This window comes from Leopardus geoffroyi, chromosome E2, assembly GCF_018350155.1.
Source record: "Leopardus geoffroyi isolate Oge1 chromosome E2, O.geoffroyi_Oge1_pat1.0, whole genome shotgun sequence".
NCBI lineage: Eukaryota > Metazoa > Chordata > Mammalia > Carnivora > Felidae > Leopardus > Leopardus geoffroyi.
In genome coordinates this window covers 2,806,782-2,831,325 of record NC_059335.1, presented here as the reverse complement: position 1 = coordinate 2,831,325, position 24,544 = coordinate 2,806,782, and the positions used below count along the sequence as shown (strand labels likewise).

The following is a 24,544-nucleotide window of genomic DNA, read 5'->3' as shown; positions in this document are numbered from 1 at the left end:
ATGGCGTCATCTTTCTTTTCTGATTTTGGCCTGATGTGGTACCTGGAGGAGCTCAAAAAGGATGAGTTCAGAAAATTTAAGGAGCTCCTAAAACAGGAGCCTCTGAAGCTTGGACTCAAGATAATTCCCTGGACTGAAGTAAAGAAGGCAACACGAGAAGATCTTGCAAACCTGCTGATGAGGCATTACAAGGAACAGCAAGCATGGAATGTGACTTTCAGCGTCTTTAACAAGATCAATAGAAAAGATCTCTGTGAGAAGGCAAAGAAAGAGATCACAGGTGAGAGGGTCTGGGGTTGTGGGATGGGGACAGGTTCCTCATAATGAAAATTATGCCATGATGCTGATAAATGTTCTCTACATGTCTACCTACAGCAGGGCCAGAATCTATGATGGGACAGTGTTACCCTTGTAGATAGAAAGTAACTTAATTAGGACCTCATGGTTAGACGTGGTAAAATGTGGGTGGATATCCTGTCCTAACCTGTACTGCACTTCTGTCTGGATTACCTGTAATTTTGTCCTCGGCAGAGAACTTGTGTCCAAGCAGAAACTCCAAGGTGATATCGTACTGTAGGAACTATAGCTTTGACCCATTAGCAATGACACCATCTGCTGTGGGTGGTCCACTGAGCTGACAGTAACTGGTGTGGTAGTGTGTTTATTCAAGACTGCATAGAGTGCCAGTGTTCAGTGAGATTTTGAAATCATTGCCACATACGTGTGTGTTTTAATATTTAGCAAGCAATAGTTCATGTCGGAAAATCTGTGACCTATAAGCAGTATCATCTTAAGGGCCAATATTTTTTTTGAGGGAAGCGTGTCTTTTGTTCAGAACTTTATTGAATTGTGGACCATTTTACACCCTCATCTGCCCAAATATCAGCCCTTCTTGTGACCTCTGAGTTTCCACTACCACCGTCTGTATTTGTGTGTATCCTATTCACATATGATGTGGGCTCTTGGCAACTTCATTACATCTTTATAGTAGCCCCGTTGGAGCATTTAGATATTGGAATACATTCCATTTTACTGTAAGTTTTACTTCATTTTTATAATTACAGTTAGGATATCATGTTGACTGTTTAATTACATTTGTGGGAAAGTTAAATGAGGCACAAATGTCCTTTCAGATTAGTTTTGTTTTGTTTTGTTTTTAGAGAGACAGAACACAGCACACACTGTGTGCTGTGAGAGAGAGGGGGAGAGAGAGAAAATGAGAATCTTTTTTTTCACTATATGAAATTTATTGTCAAATTGGTTTCCATACAACACCCAGTGCTCATCCCAAAGGGTGCCTTCCTCAATACCCATCACCCACCCTCCCACCTCTCTCCCACCTCCCTCTTATGCTTTGGCTCTCTCCCACTCTTACCTCTTTTTTTTTTTTTTCGAAAATGAGAATCTTAAGCAGGCTCCGCACTCAGCATGGAGCTCAATGTGAGGCTTGATCCCACAACCTTGGGATCATGACCTGAGCTGAAATCGAGAGTTAGACACTGAACCAACCAAGCCATCCAGGCGCACCGTGTCCGTTCAGATTAGAAAAGATGTGACACAAGATGACTCAAAAGGGAGGGCATTGGGTCTAATAAGATGGAGAACCACTTAATCTCTAGTGGGACACTGATGGTACAGTCTTGACTTGGCTCCATGTGGCAATCCTACACCCATTCTCAAACCATATCAGAGATGAGGAGCTACAGCAGAGTCCATGGACCAACAGAGGTTCACACCTGAGATCTTCTGCCCGCCAATCCCATGCACTCCCAGGACCCAGACCAGAGGGGGTAGAATAAAGCAAAATACTTCTGGAGATCCTGTGGACTCCTGTTTTAATTGCCTCCTTTTTATACCCTGCTGGTGGGGGAAGGATTCCCACCTTTAGGTTATGAAGATGACTAAACCCGTAATCCCCAACACTGTACAGGTGAAGTCAACAGCAGTGTTTCAGCACATAGACTCACAGCCACATATAGTCAAAACACACCACATGGGGCCCCATGATGACTGCACTTAGAAACAGAGTGAACAACCAGGGGTGTGGCAGGCAGTTTGTGGTATTGAAAGAGTGGGTGTGCCCTGAATCCCTGGAGGATGTGAATGTGAATAATTCTATGACTCTCAGGGAACTGAAACCCACTACTCAGGGATAAACATGAATTATGCCTGATTCCTTAATAAACAGATTATTTAGCTAGGGGACCATATCTGTGGGCACAAAGTAGGGAGGGGGACTTAAGTTTAGGACATTCCAGGCTCTTCCTCCACAACTTTACCACATATCAAGGCAAGACATAATACTGCATCTTAATTTAAGGTCTGACACCTGAGCTCCTTGCACAAAATTGTCAAGTGATGGGGGACCATGCTGGAGAGGCAAATGCCAGGCAGGTGCTCCCTCTAAGGGTTAAACTGGTGGGTGACCTCTTGCCCATGGCCATGGCACCAGAGGCTGTGGTCATAGAGAGTGGGTTGCATGAGGTCAGCCTCCCCTGGATCTTCCAGGTGGGAATATGTGCCTTCCCATGCACACCTTTGCACCACTACCCACCTTCATGCTGTGTTGTAGACCAGAAAGACCCCTGGTCTTTCTCCTCAGGGCTGTGTAGAGGTTTGAGCCTCACACACTGTCCTCTCGATACCTCCAGGGCCTCATCACAACAGGAGACCAGTCATCCCTGTCACCATGCTTCTGCTCCTCTGCTCCTGTTGGTGTAAGAGAGACTGAGGGTTGCTTTGAAGAATAAGCACTCACTCCATTGGGTAATGTTGAACCATCCTGGCAATACAACCTGTAACATTAGTCAGCTTCTGGTCTGCTTCTAATCCATGCCATGGACTTGTAACCAGAGCCTCGTATTTTGTTGTGTGAATGTGAATGTAATTCCTGCTGCTCCACTCTTGAAAGATGCTTTTGATCTGGACACTCCTCTCTTCCTCCAGTTCCAGAAAAGTCTGCCCCATTACATTTGAGTCTCTTCTGACTCTTCTCTCCTTTTGTAATGCCAGTTGAATGTACGTCACACCTTAAGGGTCACTTGTACATTTATCCTGGTAGCAGGCATTACCTTTGTTTTGCATATTTAAGGTATCAGTGGGAGGAGATAGCCATTCTGACTTACCATCATGTTTTCATCTTCAACGTTCAACTCCTCACCAAGATGTGCATAGATGAGGCTTTGTGTTCTTCCTGTTTGGGGTGCTTGCACCTGTTTGGAGTGCTTGCACCTGTCTGAGGTGCTGTTGAGATGCTTGTATCTGGTAGAGCTGCTAAGCTTGCACCTGTGTCTTGGTAGCATTCCTCATTCCTCAGTCTCAGCCATCATATGAAAATACCGCTTCTGTCCCATTCTTTGCTCCCTTCTGGGACTCTGCTGACACATATTAGACCTTTACACTGTGTCTCCTCAGTCACTTCTCTGTGTTTTAGTCTGTGTGTTTATTTCTAATTTTCTTAGTCCTTAATCCCCTTTTCAGCTATTTCCAATCTGCTAACAAACTCATCTATTGATTTCATAAACTCAGCTAATCTATTTTATGGATATAATTTCCCTTTGTTTTTCCATTCCTTCCTATCTTCTTTTTTATTGAACACTTTAAATTAGGTTCATTTTGAGACAGATATTAAAGTAAATATTTTTCTAATGTGTTTCCCACCCCTCCTTGTTTTGGTCCTGTGGTTTTTGTCTCCCAGCATGCCTGGAAATTTTGAGCACTGGGCTTTCGATACAATACATTGCAGAGGGTACTGAGGCTCTGCAAGATTATGTTCTTCCAGATCAAGTGGAATTGCTTCTGGTAACAGACAAATATGTCCTTAATAGTGCAGATTGAAATAATTCAAAGCCAGGCTGTGTTTTGTGAGGAATATTTTGTTGCTAGTTTCCCCTTCTTCCCAGATGGTCCATCCAGTATCCCCATCATGCCTGATGTGTGCTGAACTTCTGAACCCATGATTTGTCCCCCAAACCCTTGAACTTGGCAGGAGTTTGACTTGGCTTATTAGCCTCTTAGCCCTTAATGTCTATTCAGGTTCACAGCCTCTTTAGAGGAAAATGCCCCAAGGAAAACAGACAAGTGTTAAGCTCTCCTTCTTGGCCTTTTCCTCTGTCTCCTGTATCTTGGCTTCTCAAGAACTTTCTGTTTTCATAGCTCTTTAGTGACCTCACATAATTTTTCCTTTTTTAATCTTTTTAAATGTTTACTTTGGAGAGACAGCCAGCATGAGCAAGGGTGGAAGAGAGGCAGAGAGAGATGATCTGAAGTGGATTCTGTGCTGACAGCAGAGAGCCCTGTGTGGGGCTCGAACTCATGAACTGTGAGACCATGACCTGAGCCAAAGTTGGACACTTAACCGACTGAGCCACACAGGCACCATTTAATTTTTTGAAAGAGGGAGCAAGTGCATGAGTGGGGGGTGGGAGGGGCAGAGGGAAAGAGAATCTTAAGCAGGCTCCATATTCAGTGTAGAGCTCAACACAGGGCTTTATCCCACAACCCTGGGATCATGATCTGAGTCAAAATCAAGAGTAAGATGCTCAACTGATTAAGCCACCCACGCACTCTGACTTCACATAACTTTTTTATTATTATTATTTTTAATATATGAAATTTATTATCAAATTGGTTTCCATACAACACCCATTGCTCATCCCAACAGGTGACCTCCTCAGTACCCATCACTAACCCTCCCCTCCCTCCTACCCCCCATCAACCCTCAGTTTGTTCTCAGTTTTTAAGAGTCTCTTATGTTCTGGCTCCCTCCCTCTCTAACCTTTTTTTTTTTTTTCCTTCCCCTCCCCGTGGTCTTCTGTTACGTTTCTCAGGATCCACATAAGAGTGAAAACATATGGTATCTGTCTTTCTCTGTATGACTTATTTCACTTAGCGTAACACTCTTGAGTTCCATCCACGTTGCTATGAAAGGCCATATTTCATTCTTTCTCATTGCCACGTAGTACTCCATTGTGTATATAAACCACAATTTCTTTATCCATTCATCAGTTGATGGACATTTAGGCTCTTTCCATAATTTGGCTATTGTTGGAAGCGCTGATATAAACATTGGGGTACAAGTGCCCCTACGCATCAGCACTCCTGTATCCCTTGGGTAAATTCCTACCGGTGCTATTGCTGGGTCATAGGGTAGATTTATTTTTAATTTTTTGAGGAACCTCTACACTGTTTTCCAGAGTGGCTGCACCAGTTGGCATATATTTGAATTAATTTAAATTGAATAAGAAATTTCATTCCTCAGTTACACCAGGCCCATTGAAGTTGCTGAGTAGGTACATGTAGCTAGTGGAAGACCTAAATTTTTCAGTAGGGAACAAAAAAGTACTAAAAATACACATTCAACAGGATTCAGTTTCTTATCAAAAAAAATATGGCTAAACAAATGTCTTGTGGCATGAATCATAGGCACTAAAACCAAATTTTTGGTGCTGCTTTTGGTTGGTAGTGGTGAATGAAATTATTAATAGTTTCTGTGTTTTAACAATTTCTGTTTGTTTCTTGTCATCTTGGAAGTGTTTTAGGAGTTTCTGAATTTCCCCTTTGTGTGTTTCTCCTCAGTTTCCTTCTTTGTAATTTTTTTTTTTTTTTTCTAGAGTGAGGGTTGAATGTCAAACCTTACCAGAAACATGATCTTCCCTAATCCAGGTCATTAAACATGCTGTTGGACATAGAACATGTTGAAAGAGTCACTCCAATATATTTTTTGGAACAGAAGGCAGAATTGGCCTTCAGATTGGACCTGCCAGGGCATGGCAGATAATGGTTGCAATCTTAATGACACTTACTCACATGGGCCTGTTGAAATCAGTGAGCCTCTCACAACTCTGTTTAAAAAAAAGGGGGGGGGGAGAGGGAAGGGCAAATTCTCTACCTTAGTGCACCATTGTGGGCATGAGGAGTGCTATGCAAATACTATCATGCTCAGAACCTGATAGAGAATTATGCTTATAAGACATGATGGTGTTTATATGTAGGTGGGAATGACTTGTTGGTGTCTTCATTCTCAACCACAGGAGATATCATCATCCCTTTCCAAATTGAAGTGCAAATCTGACAAATGCCTCCTATTCTAAATCCCTTCATACTATGTGTTATGCTCCCACATGCACGGTCTCTTATAGCTTGTGATCTTCACAATCTCCCTATATGAGGTAGCTCAGCCTTACTTTCATTTACAACTGAGAAACCTGAAGCTTGGGGAGATTCCTTCCTTCCCCAGATCACATAGCTATGAGCAGCAGATGCCAGACCTCCACACAGGCCACTGAACTTCTGAGCTCAGCGTTCTTCTTCTTATTTTTAATGTTTACTTATTTTAAATTTTTTTTAATGTTTATTTATTTTTGAGACAGAGAGAGACAGAGCATGAACGGGGGAGGGTCAGAGAGAGAGAGGGAGACACAGAATCCGAAACAGGCTCCAGGCTCTGAGCCATCAGCCCAGAGCCCGACGCGGGGCTCGAACTCACGGACCGCGAGATCGTGACCTGGCTGAAGTCGGACGCTTAACCGACTGCGCCACCCAGGCGCCCCTAATGTTTACTTATTTTGAGAGTGAGAGTGAGAGAGCACAAGCAGAGGAGGAGCAGAAAGAGGGAGAGAGAATCCTAAGCAGGCTTCAAGCTATCAGCACAGAGCCCGACTCGGGACTCAAATTCTTGAACAGTGAGATCATGACCTGAGTCAAAACCAAGAGTCACACACTTAACCAACTGAGCCACCCAGGTGCCCCAGTTCAGGGTTCTTTCTATAAAAAATCTCTCAAGTGTCCCAGTATGCAGAGTTTTGTCACTGTTGTTTTTTTCATACTGTCTCTGCCACAACTACCCCTCTCTGCCATTTGTAGTGGGAAGGTAGCTATAGACAACACGTAAACAAAGAGCATGGTGGTGTTCGAGTGAAATTGTATTTATAAAACAGGCTGTTGTCCAGCTTTGGCCCAAAGACTGCAGCCCGCAGATCCCGAGAAGATGCATTTTTAGAAGAAAAATTGCAGGCTCAAAAAAGATATATAATATATGATGAGCATTGAGTTTAACTTGGAGATGTTGTATGTTTCTTTTTTCCTCTTGTTCTCACTCAGGACACACAAAGTTGTACCAAATGCACGTGAAGGAGAAATTCAACAACATGTGGCTCAGAGAATCTATCCCCAGGATTCAAGATCACTTACATCCTGAACTCACCCAGAGAGAACGTGAATGCTTGGAACTGTTTTTTGCTCCTAAGGAAACTGGGAAACAGACACGGACGGTGCTCCTCAAAGGAATACAAGGGATTGGGAAGACAACATTCCTGATCAGGCTGATGTTGGCCTGGGTGGAGGGCAACCTCTACCAGGAGAGATTCTCCTATGTTTTCTACCTCTGCTGCCGGGAAATGAAGCAGTTGACAGAGACCAGTTTGGCTGCACTCCTCTCTAGAGGCTGGTCTGACTCCTCCACTCCTTTTGTGGAGATCCTGTCCCAACCAGAGAGACTCTTGTTTCTCATAGACAGCTTCGAAGAACTGAAATGTAGCCTGAGTGAACCTGAGTCGGATCTGTGCAGCGACTGTATGGAGCAGGTGCCAGTACAGGTGCTCCTGAGCAGCTTGCTGAGGAAGAAATTGCTCCCCGAGTCCTCACTGCTCATCACTGCTGCACCTGTGTACCCCCAGGAAGTTGAGGATAGGTTGGAGTGCCCAGAAATTAGAACACTCCTGGGATTCAGTGACAGTGATAAGAAGATCTACTTCTGCTCTATGTTTCAAGACCGGAATAGAGCCATGGAAGCCTTCAGTTTCATGAGAGAAAATGGGCATTTGTTTATCATGTGCCAAATCCCCATCCTTTGCTGGATTGTGAGCACTTGTCTGAAGCAGGAAATGGAAAAGGGGAAAGACCTGGCGCTGACCTGCCGACGTACCACCTCTCTTTATAGCTCTTTCATCTTTAACTTGTTCACGCCCAAGGGGGCTAGCTGTCCAGATGAGCAAAGCCAAGGCCAGTTGAAGGGCTTGTGTTCCCTGGCTGCAGAGGGTATGTGGACCAACATGTTTTTGTTCAGTGAAGGGGACCTCAGGAGAAATGGGTTGGTTGATTCTGACATCTCTACGTTGCTGGACATAAAGGCTCTTCAGAAGTGCAAGGAGGAGGAGAACTCCTACATGTTTCTCCATGTGAGCGTCCAGGAGTTCTGTGCCGCCATGTTCTATTTTCTCAAGAGCCACATGGACCATCCTAACCCAGCTGTTGGATGTAGAAAGGCCGTGCTATTTACCTATTTGAAGAAAGAAAAGGTACATTGGATTTCTTTGGGGTGTTTCATATTTGGCCTTTTAAATGAAAGGGAACAACAAAAGCTGGATACAGTTTTTGGCTTTCACCTGTCCCAGGAGATACAGCAGGAATGTCACCAGTACTTGCAGCGCATAGGTGAGAATGAGCATCTTCAGAAACAGACAGATTTCTTGGCATTGTGTTACTGTCTGTTTGAGATGCAGAATGAAGGCTTTGTGCAGCGGACAATGGACTTCTTCCAAGATGTTCACTTGACCATCACGGACCACGTGGACTTGCGGGTTTCTGCCTACTGCTTAAAATACTGTTCCAGTTTGCAGAAGCTTTGCTTCTCCACCCAGAATGTCTTTCAAGTGGGAAATGCAGACAGCTCTGTGTGAGTCCATCTAATTGCTTTCTTTCTGTTATCTTTTCAGCATTTGTCCACATTTCCAAGTGGGCTTGGCTGATGACATTTTTATTATAGGATTGTCATTGTTTCTGTCAAACAGACCTTAGCTCAGGTCCTGGTGTGACTGTTTATGAACTACATGACCTTGCCCATGGGATTTCCCTTCTTTGTTGAAGTTGCCTCACTAAATGTAGGGCAAAAATGTTAACTACGTTGTGAGGTATTGTGGAGATTGAATATGAGAATCCATGTGTGTTTCTTATACTTTTCAATATGGTTGGTATGTACTTATAATTAGCATCATTCTCAAAGGACTACACTCACATCCTTTCTTGAATTCCCAGTTAAAAATTACTTTTTAGGGTGTTGTATGGAAACCAATTTGACAATAAATTTCATATATTGAAAAAAATTACCTTTTAAAATTTATTCTAGAAATCTTATAAATTTTAACTAAGTGCTCCTGAAAATCATATGAGGTAGATTCTTACCATGTTACAGATGGGGAAACTGGAGCAAAAAGATCCTGTAGGCTTGCCAAGTTAGGAAGTTGTGAAGGCTAGGTTTGAGCCTAGGCTATATTACTCAAGACTCACTTACAGCTGGGATGTCCTGCCCTAGTCTTAAGTATAAAACTGCCCATATATAGGGCAAGGTTCCTCAACCTCGGCACTATTGATATTTTGGGAGGGATGATTCTGTGTTGGCAGGGGGTGAAGGGAAGCTTTCCTGTGCATTGTAGCATGTTTAGCAGCATCCCTGGTTTCTACCACTAGATGCCAGAAGTACCCCTCCCATAAGTTGTAGCAACAAAAAAATGTCTCCGGATATTGCCTAATGTTGCCTGGGCAGAGGGGTCAACAGTCCCCTTGGTTGAGAATAATGAATATAAAACTTACCTGATGGATGTTATTCTGTCTAGTTAAAGGTTGGGCTATGTCAGAGTTTTTATGTCCAGGAAGATAATTTTTTCTTATGTTATGAATTGCTTGGGTTGACAATATCCTGGAAAAAAAATCCTTTCTCCTTTCTTACAGGTCAAGTTACAATATCCTCTGTTGGCATGATATCTGCTCTGTGCTCACTACAAATGAGCACCTCAGAGAACTCCAAATGAGTCACAGTATCCTCAGTGAGTCAACCTATGTAACTTTGTGTAATCAGCTGAGGCATCCCAGCTGTCACCTTCAAAAGCTTCAGTAAGTTGGGGATCCTCCTAGACTTGAGTCTCTGGTGTAGATAACAAATTGGTCCCACCTCACTTTTAGGTGAGGCCAACTGCATAATCAAAGAATTATAATCAGAGCAGATTTCCACGTGCCTATTTCTCTTGCTGTGTCACCTTTTACTGCACTCATCACATTAAAATGTGTTTCTCAAGGTCACAAAGCTATGAAAGGGAAAATCTGGGTTCTGAACTTCAGAGCTGGTCAACTGCAGAGCCTCTTCTGGTGGCCTCCACACTTGCTGCTTCTAAAAATGCTTAAGGAGCATTATGTCAACCAACATTTGGGATCCAGCTGGGTGTCAGACTTTTACTAAATCCCAAGGATAAAGTAGGGGGTAAGAATTATGGTCTTGACCTCAAGGAACACTATGGTCAAGTGTGACTTGGCTTGTTTCCTCGCCATGAAATGTAGAGACATTTCTGAGTGGGAGGTGCACATGAAAGGATGAGAGACAATCCGAGATTCTGGTTGTCTGGAAATTCCTCCTAGTCTAGGAGTTTAGACTACCTTCTGAGAGGACATGGAACTTAGGGATTCCAGAGAACAGGAAGGATATGCAAGAGTGGTATTGTCTGAGAATTGGTCTGGCACAGGTGTCTAGGTGTGCTCCCCTTGCCGTAGTATGATGTTGTCTTGTCCATGTCTGTGGATCTCTGGCATCTAAATAGGAGTATGTGACTCTTTCTTGGCAGTAAAATGTGAGCAGAAGTATGACTTTTATACAAAAGCCTTTAAGAGACCAGAGTTTCTATATATGCATTCCCCATTTGCTAGTGGAATTTTGAAGTCACAAAACAGAGGGAAATCAGCCGGGTCTGTACTTACACAGTGGAGTGTCAGGTCATTAAAACTGAACTTCATCAAAATGGAAACACCTGCTTCAGTAAGTCTGGAGTTGGGCATAAGACGGCATTTGTAACAAGTCCCCAGATGATGCTGAGATGTGGCTTGTCCAGGAACCATGCTTTGAGAAGGATGTCGAGCAGTGACTTTGTAATATTTTCTGCATGTTAAAACTATCCAAGGATGTTTTAAAAAGTTCCTCGTGCCCAAGCCAAGCCTCCAAACCAATTTATCAAAATACCTCCCATGGGATTTCAATGTACATCCAAGGTAGAAAACTATTGGCTTAAAAGAAACCCCTCCCCTCCAAACATCAGTAATACCTGCGTTGAAACATTACACGAGGGAAAAATAAACACTGTGCTAACCCATTTAAATTTGGGAGTTTTTAACATGGATGGTATTTCATCAGGGTGTCTCATTCTTGGTGGTGGAGCACTGTCCTGTACACCGTAGGATGTTTAGTAGCATCCCTGACTTCTACTCACTAGCTGCTAGCAGCACACATTCACATACCCCAGCAAAACAGAGATGTCTCCAGACATTGGGCCATTTTGCCCTCACAGGGGCTGGTTGGCAGATTGAGAACCACTAAGCTACACGACTCAGTTGTGAAATTAGAGATCTGAGAGCTAATTAGAGGCCATAGTTCAAGGACAGGTGCTCAGGCTGTGTTCTCAGGTTTTGTTGGATGAAACGTCCCCAAAATTTTCTTTACTTTTGCAGGATGAATAATGTTACCTTCGCTGGTGACAGTTGGCTTTTCTTTGAGGTGCTCACTCATAGTCCAGATTTGAAATACCTGAACCTCAATGGTACAACACTCTCGCACAATGATGTGAAGTTGCTCTGTAATGCCCTGAACAATCCAATGTGCAATGTAGAAGAACTACTGTAAGTTTTTATGCTCCCCAGGATCACTGATGTGATTCCAGAGGGGATTATATACTTTCTTTTACCTGTCTACTTTCATCCCCTTTTCTATTGTTCATACACAAACATAATCTCCTGTGCATTTGAGGATAGAGTATGGAGGTTAGAATACGGTACAACCACTTTGCAAAACATTTGCCTGTATTTGGCTTTCATATGTTCTAGCATTCTGTATAACTAAAATCCCACTTCTAGGTGTACATTCAACAGAGTTGATGTATAAGTTTGCTGAAAAAGAGTTACTAAAAAACAAACATGGCAAGTATCCATAATACCTGAAAAATGGAAATATCTACTAACAGTAAGTTAAATAAGAGAATTCTCATTCCCTGAGAATGAATCTACAACTATAAGCAACAGTTTGGATGAATCTCAAGCCAAACTTGAGAGTAGATTGTATGATTTTATATAAAGTTAAAAGATGGGCAAGACATGGTATTAGAGGTTAGGATAGTGACAGGAGGTGATAGATATGCTGTTTCTTGACCTGGATACTAGTAACACAAGTGTGTTCAGTTCGTGACCATTCATTGGCCAACACTTAGCACTTATGTACTTTTCTGTGTGTATATGACACTTCAAGAATTGTTTTCAATCAAGTAATGATTCCAATACTTAACCTCTATTGACCTTCTGTAGTACCCACATTTTTTTAGTGTGTTTCTATTTATTTATTTTTTTCAATATATGAAGTTTATTGTCAAATTGGTTTCCATACAACACCCAGTGCTCATCCCAAAAGGTGCCCTCCTCAATACCCATCACCCACCCTCCCCTCCCTCCCACCCCCCATCAACCCTCAGTTTGTTCTCAGTTTTTAAGAGTCTCTTATGCTTTGGCTCTCTTCCACTCTAACCTCTTTTTTTTTTTCCTTCCCCTCCCTCATGGGTTTCTGTTAAGTTTCTCAGGATCCACATAAGAGTGAAACCATATGGTATCTGTCTTTCTCTGTATGGCTTATTTCACTTAGCATAACACTCTCCAGTTCCATCCATGTTGCTACAAATAGTACCCACATTTTCAAATGCTTTCTCTAGTTGCCCATCAACCAAATACACAAAGACCCAAACCCATTTGTTACTAACAGCTTTATCAAGATACAATCTACATAACCATAAAACTCACCCCTTCCATATTAAGAATATTCCAAGTGGTCTTAGTCTATACTGACAAGAGTATGCAACCATCACAACGATCTGATTTTAGAACCTTGAAAACAAACTCCAGGGGCGCCTGGGTGGCGCAGTCGGTTAAGCATCCGACTTCAGCCAGGTCACGATCTCGCGGTCCGTGAGTTCGAGCCCTGCGTCAGGCTCTGGGCTGATGGCTCAGAGCCTGGAGCCTGTTTCTGATTCTGTGTCTCCCTCTCTCTCTGCCCCTCCCCCGTTCATGCTCTGTCTCTCTCTGTCCCAAAAAAAATAAATAAACGTTGAAAAAAAAATTAAAAAAAAAGAAAGAAAACAAACTCCATACCTATTAGCACTCACTCCCCATTGCCTTGTTGCCCTGGCAACCACTAACTTTTCAGTCTCAATGAATTTGCCTATTCTGGACTTCTCATTTAAATTAAATCATACAATATGTGGTCTTCTGTGAGTGGCTTCCTTTACTTAGTAAAATGTTGTCAAGTTCATCTAAATCGTGTTCTGTACCAGTATTTCTTTCCTTTTTATGCCTGAATGATATCCCATTGTGTGGATATACTACATTTTGTTTACCCGTCTGTTGATGTGTGTTTAGGTTATTGACACCTTTGGCTGTTGTGAATAGTGTTGCTATGAATATTAGTGTTTAAACACCTGTTTTCAATTTCTTGGGTATATAATTAGGAGTGGAATTGAGTCATAATTTCATGTCAACATTTTGGGGCAACCACCACAGTGTTTTCTACAGTGGCTGGACAATTTTATATTCCTACCAGAAATGTATGAGGGTTCTAATTTCTCCATATCCTTACCAATACTTACTTTCCATTATTTTTATTGTAGCCATCCAGCAGGTTTGATGTGGCATTTTATTCTGGTTTTGGTTTGAATTTTCTGAATGACTAATGATGTTAAATCTTTTCATGTGATTGTTGGCAATTGTATGTCTTGGGAGACATGTCTATTCAAGTCCTTTGCACATTTTTAATTGGTTTGTTGGTCTTTTTATGTGATGAGTTGTAATACAAGTTATGTGCAAGATACATAATTCACAAATTTTTTCTCCCATTCTATGAATTGTCTTTTCAATTTTTTATAATCAGTGTTATATTAGTTTCATATGTACAATATAATGATTCAACAATTCTATCCATTTCTCAGTGCTTAAGATAAATGTACTCCTAATTTCATTTATCTTTTCACTTGAATTTTAAAACTACGTTTATTTATTTTGAAAGAGAGAGCATGCCAGCACAAGCAAGGGAGGAGCAGAGAGAGAAGGGGAGAGAGAATCCCAAGCAGGCTCTGCACTGGCAGCTCAGAGCCCAATGAGGGGTTTGATCCCACCAACCATGAGATCATGACCTGAGCTGAGATCAAGAGTCAGATGCTTAACCAACTGAGCCACCCAGGCACCCCTCTTTTCACTTTTTTAATGGTGTCCTTTGAAACACAATTTTTTTTAAATTTTTTAGTTTTTCTATATGTCTTTAATTTAAGTATATATAGTTCACATATTTAATTTCAGGTGAACAACATAATGATTCAACAATTACATACATTACAAAATGCTCACCATGACAAGTATAGTTACCCTCTGTCACACTACAAGGCTACAACAATATTATTGACTATATTCCCTATGCTGTACTTACATTTCCATGACTTTATTTTATAACTGGAAGTTTATACCTCTTAAGACCCTTTATTTTGTTCATCCCTCCATCCCCACTTCCCCTCTGGCAACCAGTCTGTTCTCTGTATTTAGGTCTGGTGGTGGTTGTGGTGGTGGTGGTGTCTTTTTCTTTGTCCATTTGTTTCTTAAGTTCCACATATTAGTGAAATCATATGGTATTTGTCTTTCTCTGACTTATTTCACATAGTACTATACCCTCCAGGTCCGTCCATGTTGTTGCAAATGGCAAGATTTCTTTTTTTATGGCCAAGTAATATTCCACTGTGTGTGTGTGTGTGTGTGTGTGTGTGTACCACTCTTGTTTATCCATTCATCTATGTATGGATAATTGGGTTGCTTCCATATCTTGGATGTTGTAAATAATGTTTTAGGGGTGCTGCATATCTTTTAAATTAGTGTTTTTGTTTCTAATTTGAATACCTAGTAGTGAAATTACTGGGTGGTATGGAAATTCTATTTTTAATATTTTGAGGAAACTCCAAACTGTTTTCCATAGTGGCTGCACCAGTTTACATTCCCACTAATAGTGGATAAATGTTCCCTTTTCTCCACAGCCTCACCAACACTTATTTTTTGTTGTTTTGATACTAGCCATTCTGACAGGTATGGGGTGGTATCTCATTGTGGTTTTGATTTGTATTTCTCTGATGATGAGTGATGTTGAGCATCTTTTCATGTGTCTATTGGCCATCTGGATGTCTTCTTTGGAGAAGTGTTTCTTTGGTGTTGAGTTGTGTGAGTTTTTTACAGATTTTGGATATTATATCTGATAAGGGGTTGTCATTTGCAAATATCTCCCATTCAGTAGGTCGCCTTGTCATTTTGTTGGTTTTCTTGCTATGCAAAAGATTTTTGGTTTGATGTAGTTTCAATAGTTTCATTTTGCTTTTGTTTCTCTTGCCTGGGAAGACCTATCTAGAAAAATGTCATTAAGGCCAATGTCAAAGAGATTACTGCCTATGTTTTCTTCTAGGAGTTTTATGGTTTCACACCAGGTATTTAATTCATTTTGGTTTTGTGTATGGTATTAATGCTGGAAAAACTGGACCACTTTCTGTTTGTTGAAGAGACTGTATTATCCCCATTATGTATTCTTGCCTCCTCTGTCATAGACTAATTGACTATATAAGTGTTGGTTTACTTCTGGGCTTTTTATTCTGTTCCATTTTTTTTTTATGTTGAAAGGTAGTTTTCTTCTGCCTCTTGTGCTTTTGGTGTCCTATCTAAGAAACCATTGCCTAACCCAAGGCGATGAAAATTTACTGCCATGTTTTCTTCTAAGAGTTTCAACTCTTATATTTAAGTCTATGATCCATTTTGAGTTATTGTTTGTAGGTAGTGTACAGTAAGTCAACCCCCCCCCTTTTTTTAATCCTTGAAAATAATACCCTAATGCTAGAAACAACTTTTTTAAACCAAGCTTTGACACAGAATCATCTTAGAAAAATTTTAGGAGCCACAGACTTGGTAACTTGCCAATTACATTTTCATTTCTTTTTTTTTTTTTTTCAACGTTTATTTATTTTTGGGACAGAGAGAGACAGAGCATGAACAGGGGAGGGGCAGAGAGAGAGAGACACAGAATCGGAAACAGGCTCCAGGCTCTGAGCCATCAGCCCAGAGTCTGATGCGGGGCTCGAACTCACGGACTGCGAGATCGTGACCTGGCTGAAGTCGGACGCTTAACCGACTGCGCCACCCAGGCGCCCCAACATTTTCATTTCTTAACAACTAATTGTTTACATCTTTATTCTATCACCTCTGGACCTAGTTTATACCTTTTCTGTGGCAGCCAGAGGGAGAGTGGCTGAGGTAATAGAAAACCATAATTACTGGCAGCCTCCACCTACTCAAGCTACCAATTGATGAGTGCTATAGAATTCCAGTTGAAGGCATCTTCAACAGAATGTCCTCTGAAGAGGTGTTGCTCGAGCAGAGACCTGAAAGATGAAGATCAAACTAAAGACCAGGCAAAGAGCATTCCAACAAGGTGCACAAGTGCAAAAACCCTAAGTGGGTCAGAAGATTTGGGGGGACATGTGGAGAGCAGCAAACATGAATGACTACCTTGAGTAGCTCCTAATGTGGGTAAGGCAACTGAAAATGGCCAACATGGCAGGACACAAGGATATAGGAATAGGATGGGGCCTCATAGATCATGTGATGTGTTTGTAGCAGTTCCCTAGGTCGTACATGGATAATAAGCCTGTGTCTCTAGTGACTCCTCAAGTCCCGAGAGTTACCAGGATCAAGAATGGGGTCCATGAGGTGCCAAAGCAGAGCAAATATGTTCTTCCTGACTTGTACAGGATTAACAAGGGGAATAGATCAGATAAAGAAACCTCAAAATGTGACCTCTTCTTTTTCCTACAGGCTGGCAAATTGTCACCTTTCAGCAGATGATTGTGAAGCCTTTACCTGCGTCCTAAACAGCAGCAAGAAGCTGAAACTTCTTAATGTATCCTACAACTACCTGGACCAAGGGGTGCCCCTGCTGTGTGAGGCCTTGCAGCGCCCTGACTGTGGTCTAGAGGGCTTGATGTAAGTGCACATTGGGAGGGTCCACTGTGGAGAACCATGGCAGTGGTTAGTTTGAACTTGGGCCAGTTGTCTAAAATCCTACCCAGTGATGGAGGCACCCCTGCAGAAATTTGAAAGCCTAAGCTGAGGATTCAGGAGAACTTGAGCTCTACCCCTGGATTTACCACTTAACCCTTGTCATCTTGAGCCAAGTTACCTAACTTCTCTTGGGTTCAAATTGCTCCTCTGTAAACAGGAGGAGGGAAAAATGCTGTCCTAGAAGTATTATGAAAGTTGAGGTTATGCAGAGCACATACAGAGCATACACAATATTAGACTGGGTGAAAGTAACTACAACACTCGGATACTTCCTTACTCCCTACTGTTTACCTGTTACTAGTATGTACAGTGAGCTCTCACCTATGGTCCTTGCTAAGGGCCACAGCAGAGCAAGATGACCTTGGGGGCATTGGCTTCATTGAATAAAGTTCCACATCTATCTTCAGTTTATGATAATACTGGTAAGAAAGGGGAGGTGGGAAAATACATATGCATTTGGGTCTGTTTTTTTATATGCAAATATCCTTAGTGATATGATATAGACTGTGGGGAACAGAACTGGAAGGTGGGAGAGAAACATTTCTCTGTTTACACTTCTGGGTTTGTAAAAATGTGACCTATGTGAGAATAAGAGTACTCTGCAAATAAATCAAGCCAGTTAGAGGCCATCACTTCTAGTCAAAATGGAAAAAAAGGGACTGGATTTAATCTCCCCCTGAAAACAACCAAAAATAACCAAATAAGTGAAACAACATTTTCTAGACATCAGGCAATGAAGGACATGGATTCCTGAGAGACAAGAGACAAACAGGGGGAGTCTTATAATTGTCCCAGCTGACTATGCAGAAAGTTTCCAGGATACTGTTCAGGAAGAGAGAACTCACATGGGGCATGACAGACTACAGGGTTTGGGGAGATGTTGGCTGAGAGTCTAGGAAGTTTGTGGGAGGTCACAGGACAGCACACCAAAGCATCTAGAAAATGTCAAAGTCCGAAAGACACCCCCTCAAGCACGCAGCAGGGTTCTGGCTCACATAAACATGAGAGAAAACTACCTTTCCCTTTCTCAGGGAAGGACCACCCTGAGAGGATGTGAGGGTGCTGGACCTGGTCCTCACACAGACTAGGGCATAGTTCTCATTCACAAGGCATCAGGTAGAGTGTTCAGAATAGTCTCCCCTTGGGAGGGGGATATGATTACCTGTAAATTGAACCCTAGTCTTGGTGAAAATGCTTAGAAAATTGTTCTCAGGTAGTTTCACAATTTCCCAGAACATAGCTAAAGAATCCAGACTGGAAAAAGTAAAGTAAAACTGTCTTTATTCTTAAGCAACATGAACGTTGGTGTAGAAAATCCAGGGGAATCTAGAAAGGAAGAATACACATTATACGATAAAACTCAAAAATGCAAACTAATCTATAGAGACACAAAGCAGATCAGTGACTGCCTAAGTGTGGGGCAGATGGGTCACGAGGAGGGACAGATGACAGAGGGGCATGAGTAAAGTTTTGGAGTTGATGGATATGTTCCATCATCCAATGGCGATGGGTGTACCTAAACTATACACCTTAAATATATAATACTGTAAAAATACACTAGGCTGTCTTTGAATTATGCCTCAATAAAAGAAATCAGGATAAAATGTAAATAGAAACATCTGGGAAGAAGACCACATGGAAATGATTGCTTATATTGAAATAAATATCTGGATATAAAAAACTTAGAAGTAGTTGATACAACATTAATATTTAGTGAGATCTTACAAACAAGCTACATATTTTTCCTGAATTTGTTGGATTTAAAATGAGTTATTTTACTTATAGGGTTAAGTATCTAAAGTACAAGTATATTCAGCATCAGCATATTAACTTGCATTTTTTTTTTTTTTGATTCCTGGTAAATAAAGAACATGACAACTTCTCTAAGTAGAAAATTTTTAGTTGTCAATGTTTGCCAGGGTTGAAAACAAGACACTTAAACATAGCAAAATATTTAAATCATATGAAATGTTAGAGTAATCTTCATTAAAGAATATTTTTACCATAGTAACTTAATATTGTACAGCCACTAAATTGTGAAAGTTTAAAACTAAAATTCACTTTTTAATTGAAAAAATGATATTCATAAGTTGAAAACCTGGATTTTTTACATAAAATTTTGTTCATGTTTAAAGGTTAGCCACTAAAATTTAAATATAAAAGTGCCAGAAAATTTAAGTCTATTGGCTATGTGTGGTTCAGTCGACACGAGTTTGCAACCCCTGCTTTACTTTGCGGTACCTTGCAATATTTCCCAGGTTAACATGCATCTTGTTGAAAGCCATGAACTTAGGATTTTAAAGAGTAACAGAATTGAAAAAGAAAGAGGATTTTATACATAAGGTAATTCAATGCACTTCCTCAGTCCATGAGAGAACAGTGTCATAAGGTAAATGCCTTGTCCAAGGACAATATCAGATGTAGAGTTAAAACCAACATTTTCTACATTCTTCTCGAGTATTCATTGTGCCATAGTTTCCCCTCAGCATTACTTTATCAGTTTTATTTTCTAATTCGTGTATCATGTGAGGAAGAAAACTCAAAGAGAGGTATTTTCAGATAAGCCACAGGTTCATTGCTTCATTAAGGACTGTATATGGAAAATTACAGGACTACTACTTTTAACGTGGAGTTAAAGTTCTGTGAGGTGTCAGTCCTTCCCTCCTTTTCTCCCATGTTTGTCTCCACAGATTAGGTTACTGTTACCTCACTGAACACTCCTGGAAATACCTCTACAACGTTCTTCTGTATAACAAAAGCTTGACCCATCTAGACCTCAGCGCCAACGTCCTGAAATATGAAAATTTGAAACTTCTCTGTGAGGCTTTGAAGCAGCCAGGCTGCCACCTGTGGTCACTGTGGTAGGTGTTCTTGAGGAAGGCTTGGATTGCTCAGAATCTATCTGGAATTGAGGAGAGCCATAGGGTCTGTTCCTCAGAATGTAAAGTTTAGAAATGACCTGACTCAGACTCTTGTGGAAATGTTGAGGTGAGCAAACCTTACCTCCTCCTTGTGTCACAGATTTAGGGTGTTGTAGCTAGTCATTCAGCAGGGTAGACATATAGGCTGAGGGAAATAACTTAATTATGACTGGGGGCTGAGGGATGGTCTTGGGTTGGATGCTTGACATGAGTTGCACCAGATGAACAGGGGTCTTGGGGTGGAAATCTCAGGTAGGTAGATCTAACATGGCAATGGGAGGCCTGATAACAGGAGTGGGACACACGTGGATAACCCAAGGAACACCTGAGGAAGGAATAAGGGCAGTAAATTTAATAGTAAAGGAAATAATGAAAATATTTAATTTGATGTTATAAAATGGAGAAATATTTGGGTAACCTTGTGGTGGTGGAGTTACCAAGAGGGACAGCATTACCTCATCAAGTGTCTCTTTCCCTGAGAAAGCAAGAGATGTGGATTAGACACAATTCTTTTTACGTAATACATCAAGATATCTCCGTTCAGAATGTTGTATTCCTTGTTCAGTTGGTTAATGGGAGAAAGGAGTCCTGTAACACCCAATGCTTATCACAACACCTGCCTTCCTAAATACCCATAGCCCATGTAGCCCATCCCCTACCACCTCCCTCCATCAACCCTCAGTATGTTCTCTATTGTTAAGAGTCTTTTATGGTTTGTTCCCATCTCTTCTCTTCTGCCTGCCTTCCATATGTTCATCTGTTTTCTTAAATTCCACATGTGAGCGAAATCACATGTTATTTGTCATTCTCTGCCTGCCTTATCTCACTTAGCATAATACCTTCTAACTCCATCCAAGACATTGCAAATGACAAGATTTCATTCTTTTTGATGCCTAAGCAATATTCCTGTGTGTGTGTTTGTGTGTGTGTTTATCCATTCATCACTTGATGGATACTTGGACTCTATCCACAGTTTGTTGACAATGCTGCCATAAACATTAGGGTGCATATACCCCTTCAAATCAGACCTATATATAAAATAACTGCATTTACTATGTTTCAAGAAAAAGAAAAAGGGGGAACCTGGGTGACTCAGTCCATTAAGCATCCGACTCTTGATTTCGGCTCAGGTCATGATCTCACAGTTTGTGAGAACAAGCCTTGCATCATGCTATGTGCCAACAGCAAGGAGCCTGCTTGGGATTCTCTCTCTCCCTTTCCCCCACTCACATGGGCTCTCTCTCTCTCAAAATAAACAACTTTTTTAAAAGGTGCAATATCTTAGAGGGGGGAAAGCCATAAACATCTAGAAATCGTAAATACCAAAAGCTTAAGACATTCAATAGGTTAGACATAATTGAAGAGAATCAGTAAAACAGAAGCCAGGTCATAATTAAGACAGTGTGAAGAGGAGAAAAAGATGTAAAATAGGAGAGACTGGGGCCTAGAAGAACAAGATGTTCTAGCCCAAGTAATGTGAATCCCAGACAGACAACCTATTTTATGAAGTAATGGCTCACAGTTTTCCCGATGGAAAAGAAATTGATGAAAGGTTCTGATCTACAGATCCAATCATCCACATCAGCCTCTAGTAGGATACATAATGGAGAATCTGCAGAACACCAACTATGCGGGTAGTGTCTTAAAACCTCAATGCTTGGGGCTGGGGGGAAGCCATCATATCTAAAGGAAGCACAAAGAGTGGATGAAGACTAACCATGGAAAAAGGCAGTGCAGGGGGATCTTTGCCATGCTGGGGGGAAACTGTCAACCTTACGTTTTATAACAAACAAAAAGTCATTAGGAAAGAGAACAAAAACCCAAGTGTCATTCAAGGCAATTGTTAAGAACATCCCTCAAAGAGAAGGTAAAATATTCCAGATAGAAAAAGTGGTGAATCTGTAGATCAATCCAAGCAAAATATGGACTGACAAAAGAGATACAATTGTTAAATCCTAAAGGAGAACAATTTAAATGTATAACAGCAGTAATATAAAATGTAAGTTGATGTCCTAAAGTCCACAAAGAGGGTAAAGGTGTTGATCAACTTAATATGTTGATGGGTTAAATGTGGACACAGAAATTTCTATAGAACATTAGGAAAAAAACAAAGTATTGCTGACACCCAAATAAGCAGAGAAGATGGAATGATAAAAAAATACCTAATCAAGAGACTAATATAAAATGTAAGACATAGATCTAAAATATAAGTAAATATAAAAAATTAAGTATTTTGGCCACAAGAAAGGTTGTCATACAGGATTTTTAAAAAGTTTTTTTTTTAATGTCTATTTTTGAGAGAGAGAGTGACAGAGCACTAGTGGGAGAGGCACAGGGAGAGAGGGAGCCACAGACTCTGAAGCAGGCTCCAGGCTCTGAGCTGTCAACACAGAGCCCAACCCAGGGCTCAAATTCACAAGAACTCACAAACTGTGGGATCATGACCTGAGCTGAAGTCAGACACTTAACCGACTGAGCCACCCAGGTACCCCTGTCATATTGGATTTAAAAAAAAAAAAAAAAGTGATGTTTTTAAGTGACCTATTAAAATATAAGGAAGCTGTGATGGCACATTATACTGAAAATGCCACTAAATGTTCACTTTAAGATGATTTTCTGTTATGGAAATTTCATCTCAAGTTTAATGAGAAAAATTTGGAAGACGGAAAAGACAAACAATATGCCATGAACATGTTGTAGCTGTATCCAACAGACAAAACAGAATTTGAAAAAGAAAGCATCAATCCATTATTTGCATCCTGCTGTTTTTTTTAAACTAATGTCCTATTCCATCGAACTCAAATTCTTAGGAGGTGAATGTAATTACTTCACATTCATCATCCATAAAACAAAGAAGAGATCAGAGTAGAAATTAGGATACACCCTGAATAAAAAACACATCACTGGTGGCTACCATATTGAACAGCACTGCTCTATATCAAGAATGGGAAAAGACATTACTACAGATGATACAGATATCAGATTATTATGAGCAACTGTATACAATAAACTTGAAAATTTAGATTTTTTTCAAAAATCAGTAAAAATACTAAGGATGACCAAACTTAGAAAAATGAAAAATTTTTAATGTTATTTTGAGAGAGAAAGTGCATGCATGAAAGTGAGGGAGGGGCAGAGAATGAGCAAGGAAGAGAGAGAGAATCCCAAGCAGGCACTGTGCCATTAATGCAGAGCCCTAAGCAGGGCTCAATCTCAATGAACTGTGAGATCTTGACCTGAGCTGAAATCAAGAGTCTAATGCTTAACCAACTAAGCCACTCAGGCTCCCCGAAAAATGAATAGTTTTAAACCACTGAAGAAATTAAATCAGGCTTGAAAGTTTTCATCAATGGCTGCTGCCAGATATTCAAGGGAGAAATAATTCCAGTCTTTACACAAATTCTTTAAAGACTGGAAAAAGAAGAAATACTTCCTACTATTTTTTCAAGGCTAGAATAACGTCAAACTCATAAGAAAGAAAGTATACACCAATGTCATTCATGAAATGCAAAAGCACTAAAAGGTATGTAAGCAAACAGATTCCAGAAATGTATTAAAAGAATAAATATAGGGGCGCCTGGGTGGCTCAGTCGGTTGAGCGTCCGACTTCAGCTCAGGTCATGATCTCGCGGTTCATGGGTTTGCACCCCACGTTGGGCTCTGTGCTGACAGCTCAGAGCCTGGAGCCTGCTTCGGATTCTGTGTCCCCCTCTCTCTGCTCCTCCCCTGCTCACATGCTCTCAAAAAAAATTTTTTTTAATTAAAAAAATAAAAGAATATAAGGACTAAGTCTGGGTTTATCCAGAGAAGGTAGTTAAACATTAAAAAGATCAGTGTAACTTACCATACTAACTGATTAAAAATAAAATCACTATCCTCTAAACTACAGAAAAAGCTTTTAGTTAAAACAATATCCACTTATTATAACTCTTGGAAAATTAATAATTGGGACTTTCCTTGATAAAACATTCAAGAAATCTGAAGCAAACATCCGCTTAGCGATGGAGACACAAAATCTTTCTCTTTAATATCAAGAAAAAGGTAAGAAGGCTGGCTATAATCACTTCTAATCTACATTGTCCTATAAATGTCAGCAAAAGCAATAAGGTAAAAAATATAAAACTGTAAATCCTTAAAAATGTTAGAAGGGAAAAAACACCTGATTCCTTTTTCTTTAATGTTTATTTTGAATGAGAGAGACAGAGTGCAAGTGGGGGAGGGGCAGAGAGAGAGGGAGACACAGAATCTGAAGCAGGCTCCAGGCTCTGAGCTGTCAGCACAGAGCCCGAGGTGGGGCTCAAACCCACAAACTGCAAGATTGTGACCTGAAGTTGGACGTTTAACCAACTGAGCTACCCAGGTGCCCCCAAACCCCTAATTCTATGCAGACAGAATATTATAGATCTTTTAAAAATCTGTAACTAAATAATCAGAATTGAGTCTAACAAGCTTCTTTTAAATAATCTACC

The 24,544-nt window shown here is 40.8% G+C and overlaps 1 protein-coding gene across 1 annotated transcript in view; it reads left to right on the top strand.

Moving 5' to 3' along the window:
* NLRP4 (NLR family pyrin domain containing 4) overlaps positions 1 to 24,544 on the top strand; it is a 29,921-nt gene continuing 5,377 nt past the window's right edge. Inside the window, exons 1-6 of the mRNA XM_045441329.1 lie at positions 1 to 280; positions 7,102 to 8,674; positions 9,727 to 9,888; positions 11,488 to 11,655; positions 16,909 to 17,076; positions 19,845 to 20,015. Coding sequence (XP_045297285.1) covers positions 1 to 280; positions 7,102 to 8,674; positions 9,727 to 9,888; positions 11,488 to 11,655; positions 16,909 to 17,076; positions 19,845 to 20,015 — 2,522 coding nt within the window. The remainder of the gene's footprint in view (positions 281 to 7,101; positions 8,675 to 9,726; positions 9,889 to 11,487; positions 11,656 to 16,908; positions 17,077 to 19,844; positions 20,016 to 24,544) is intronic.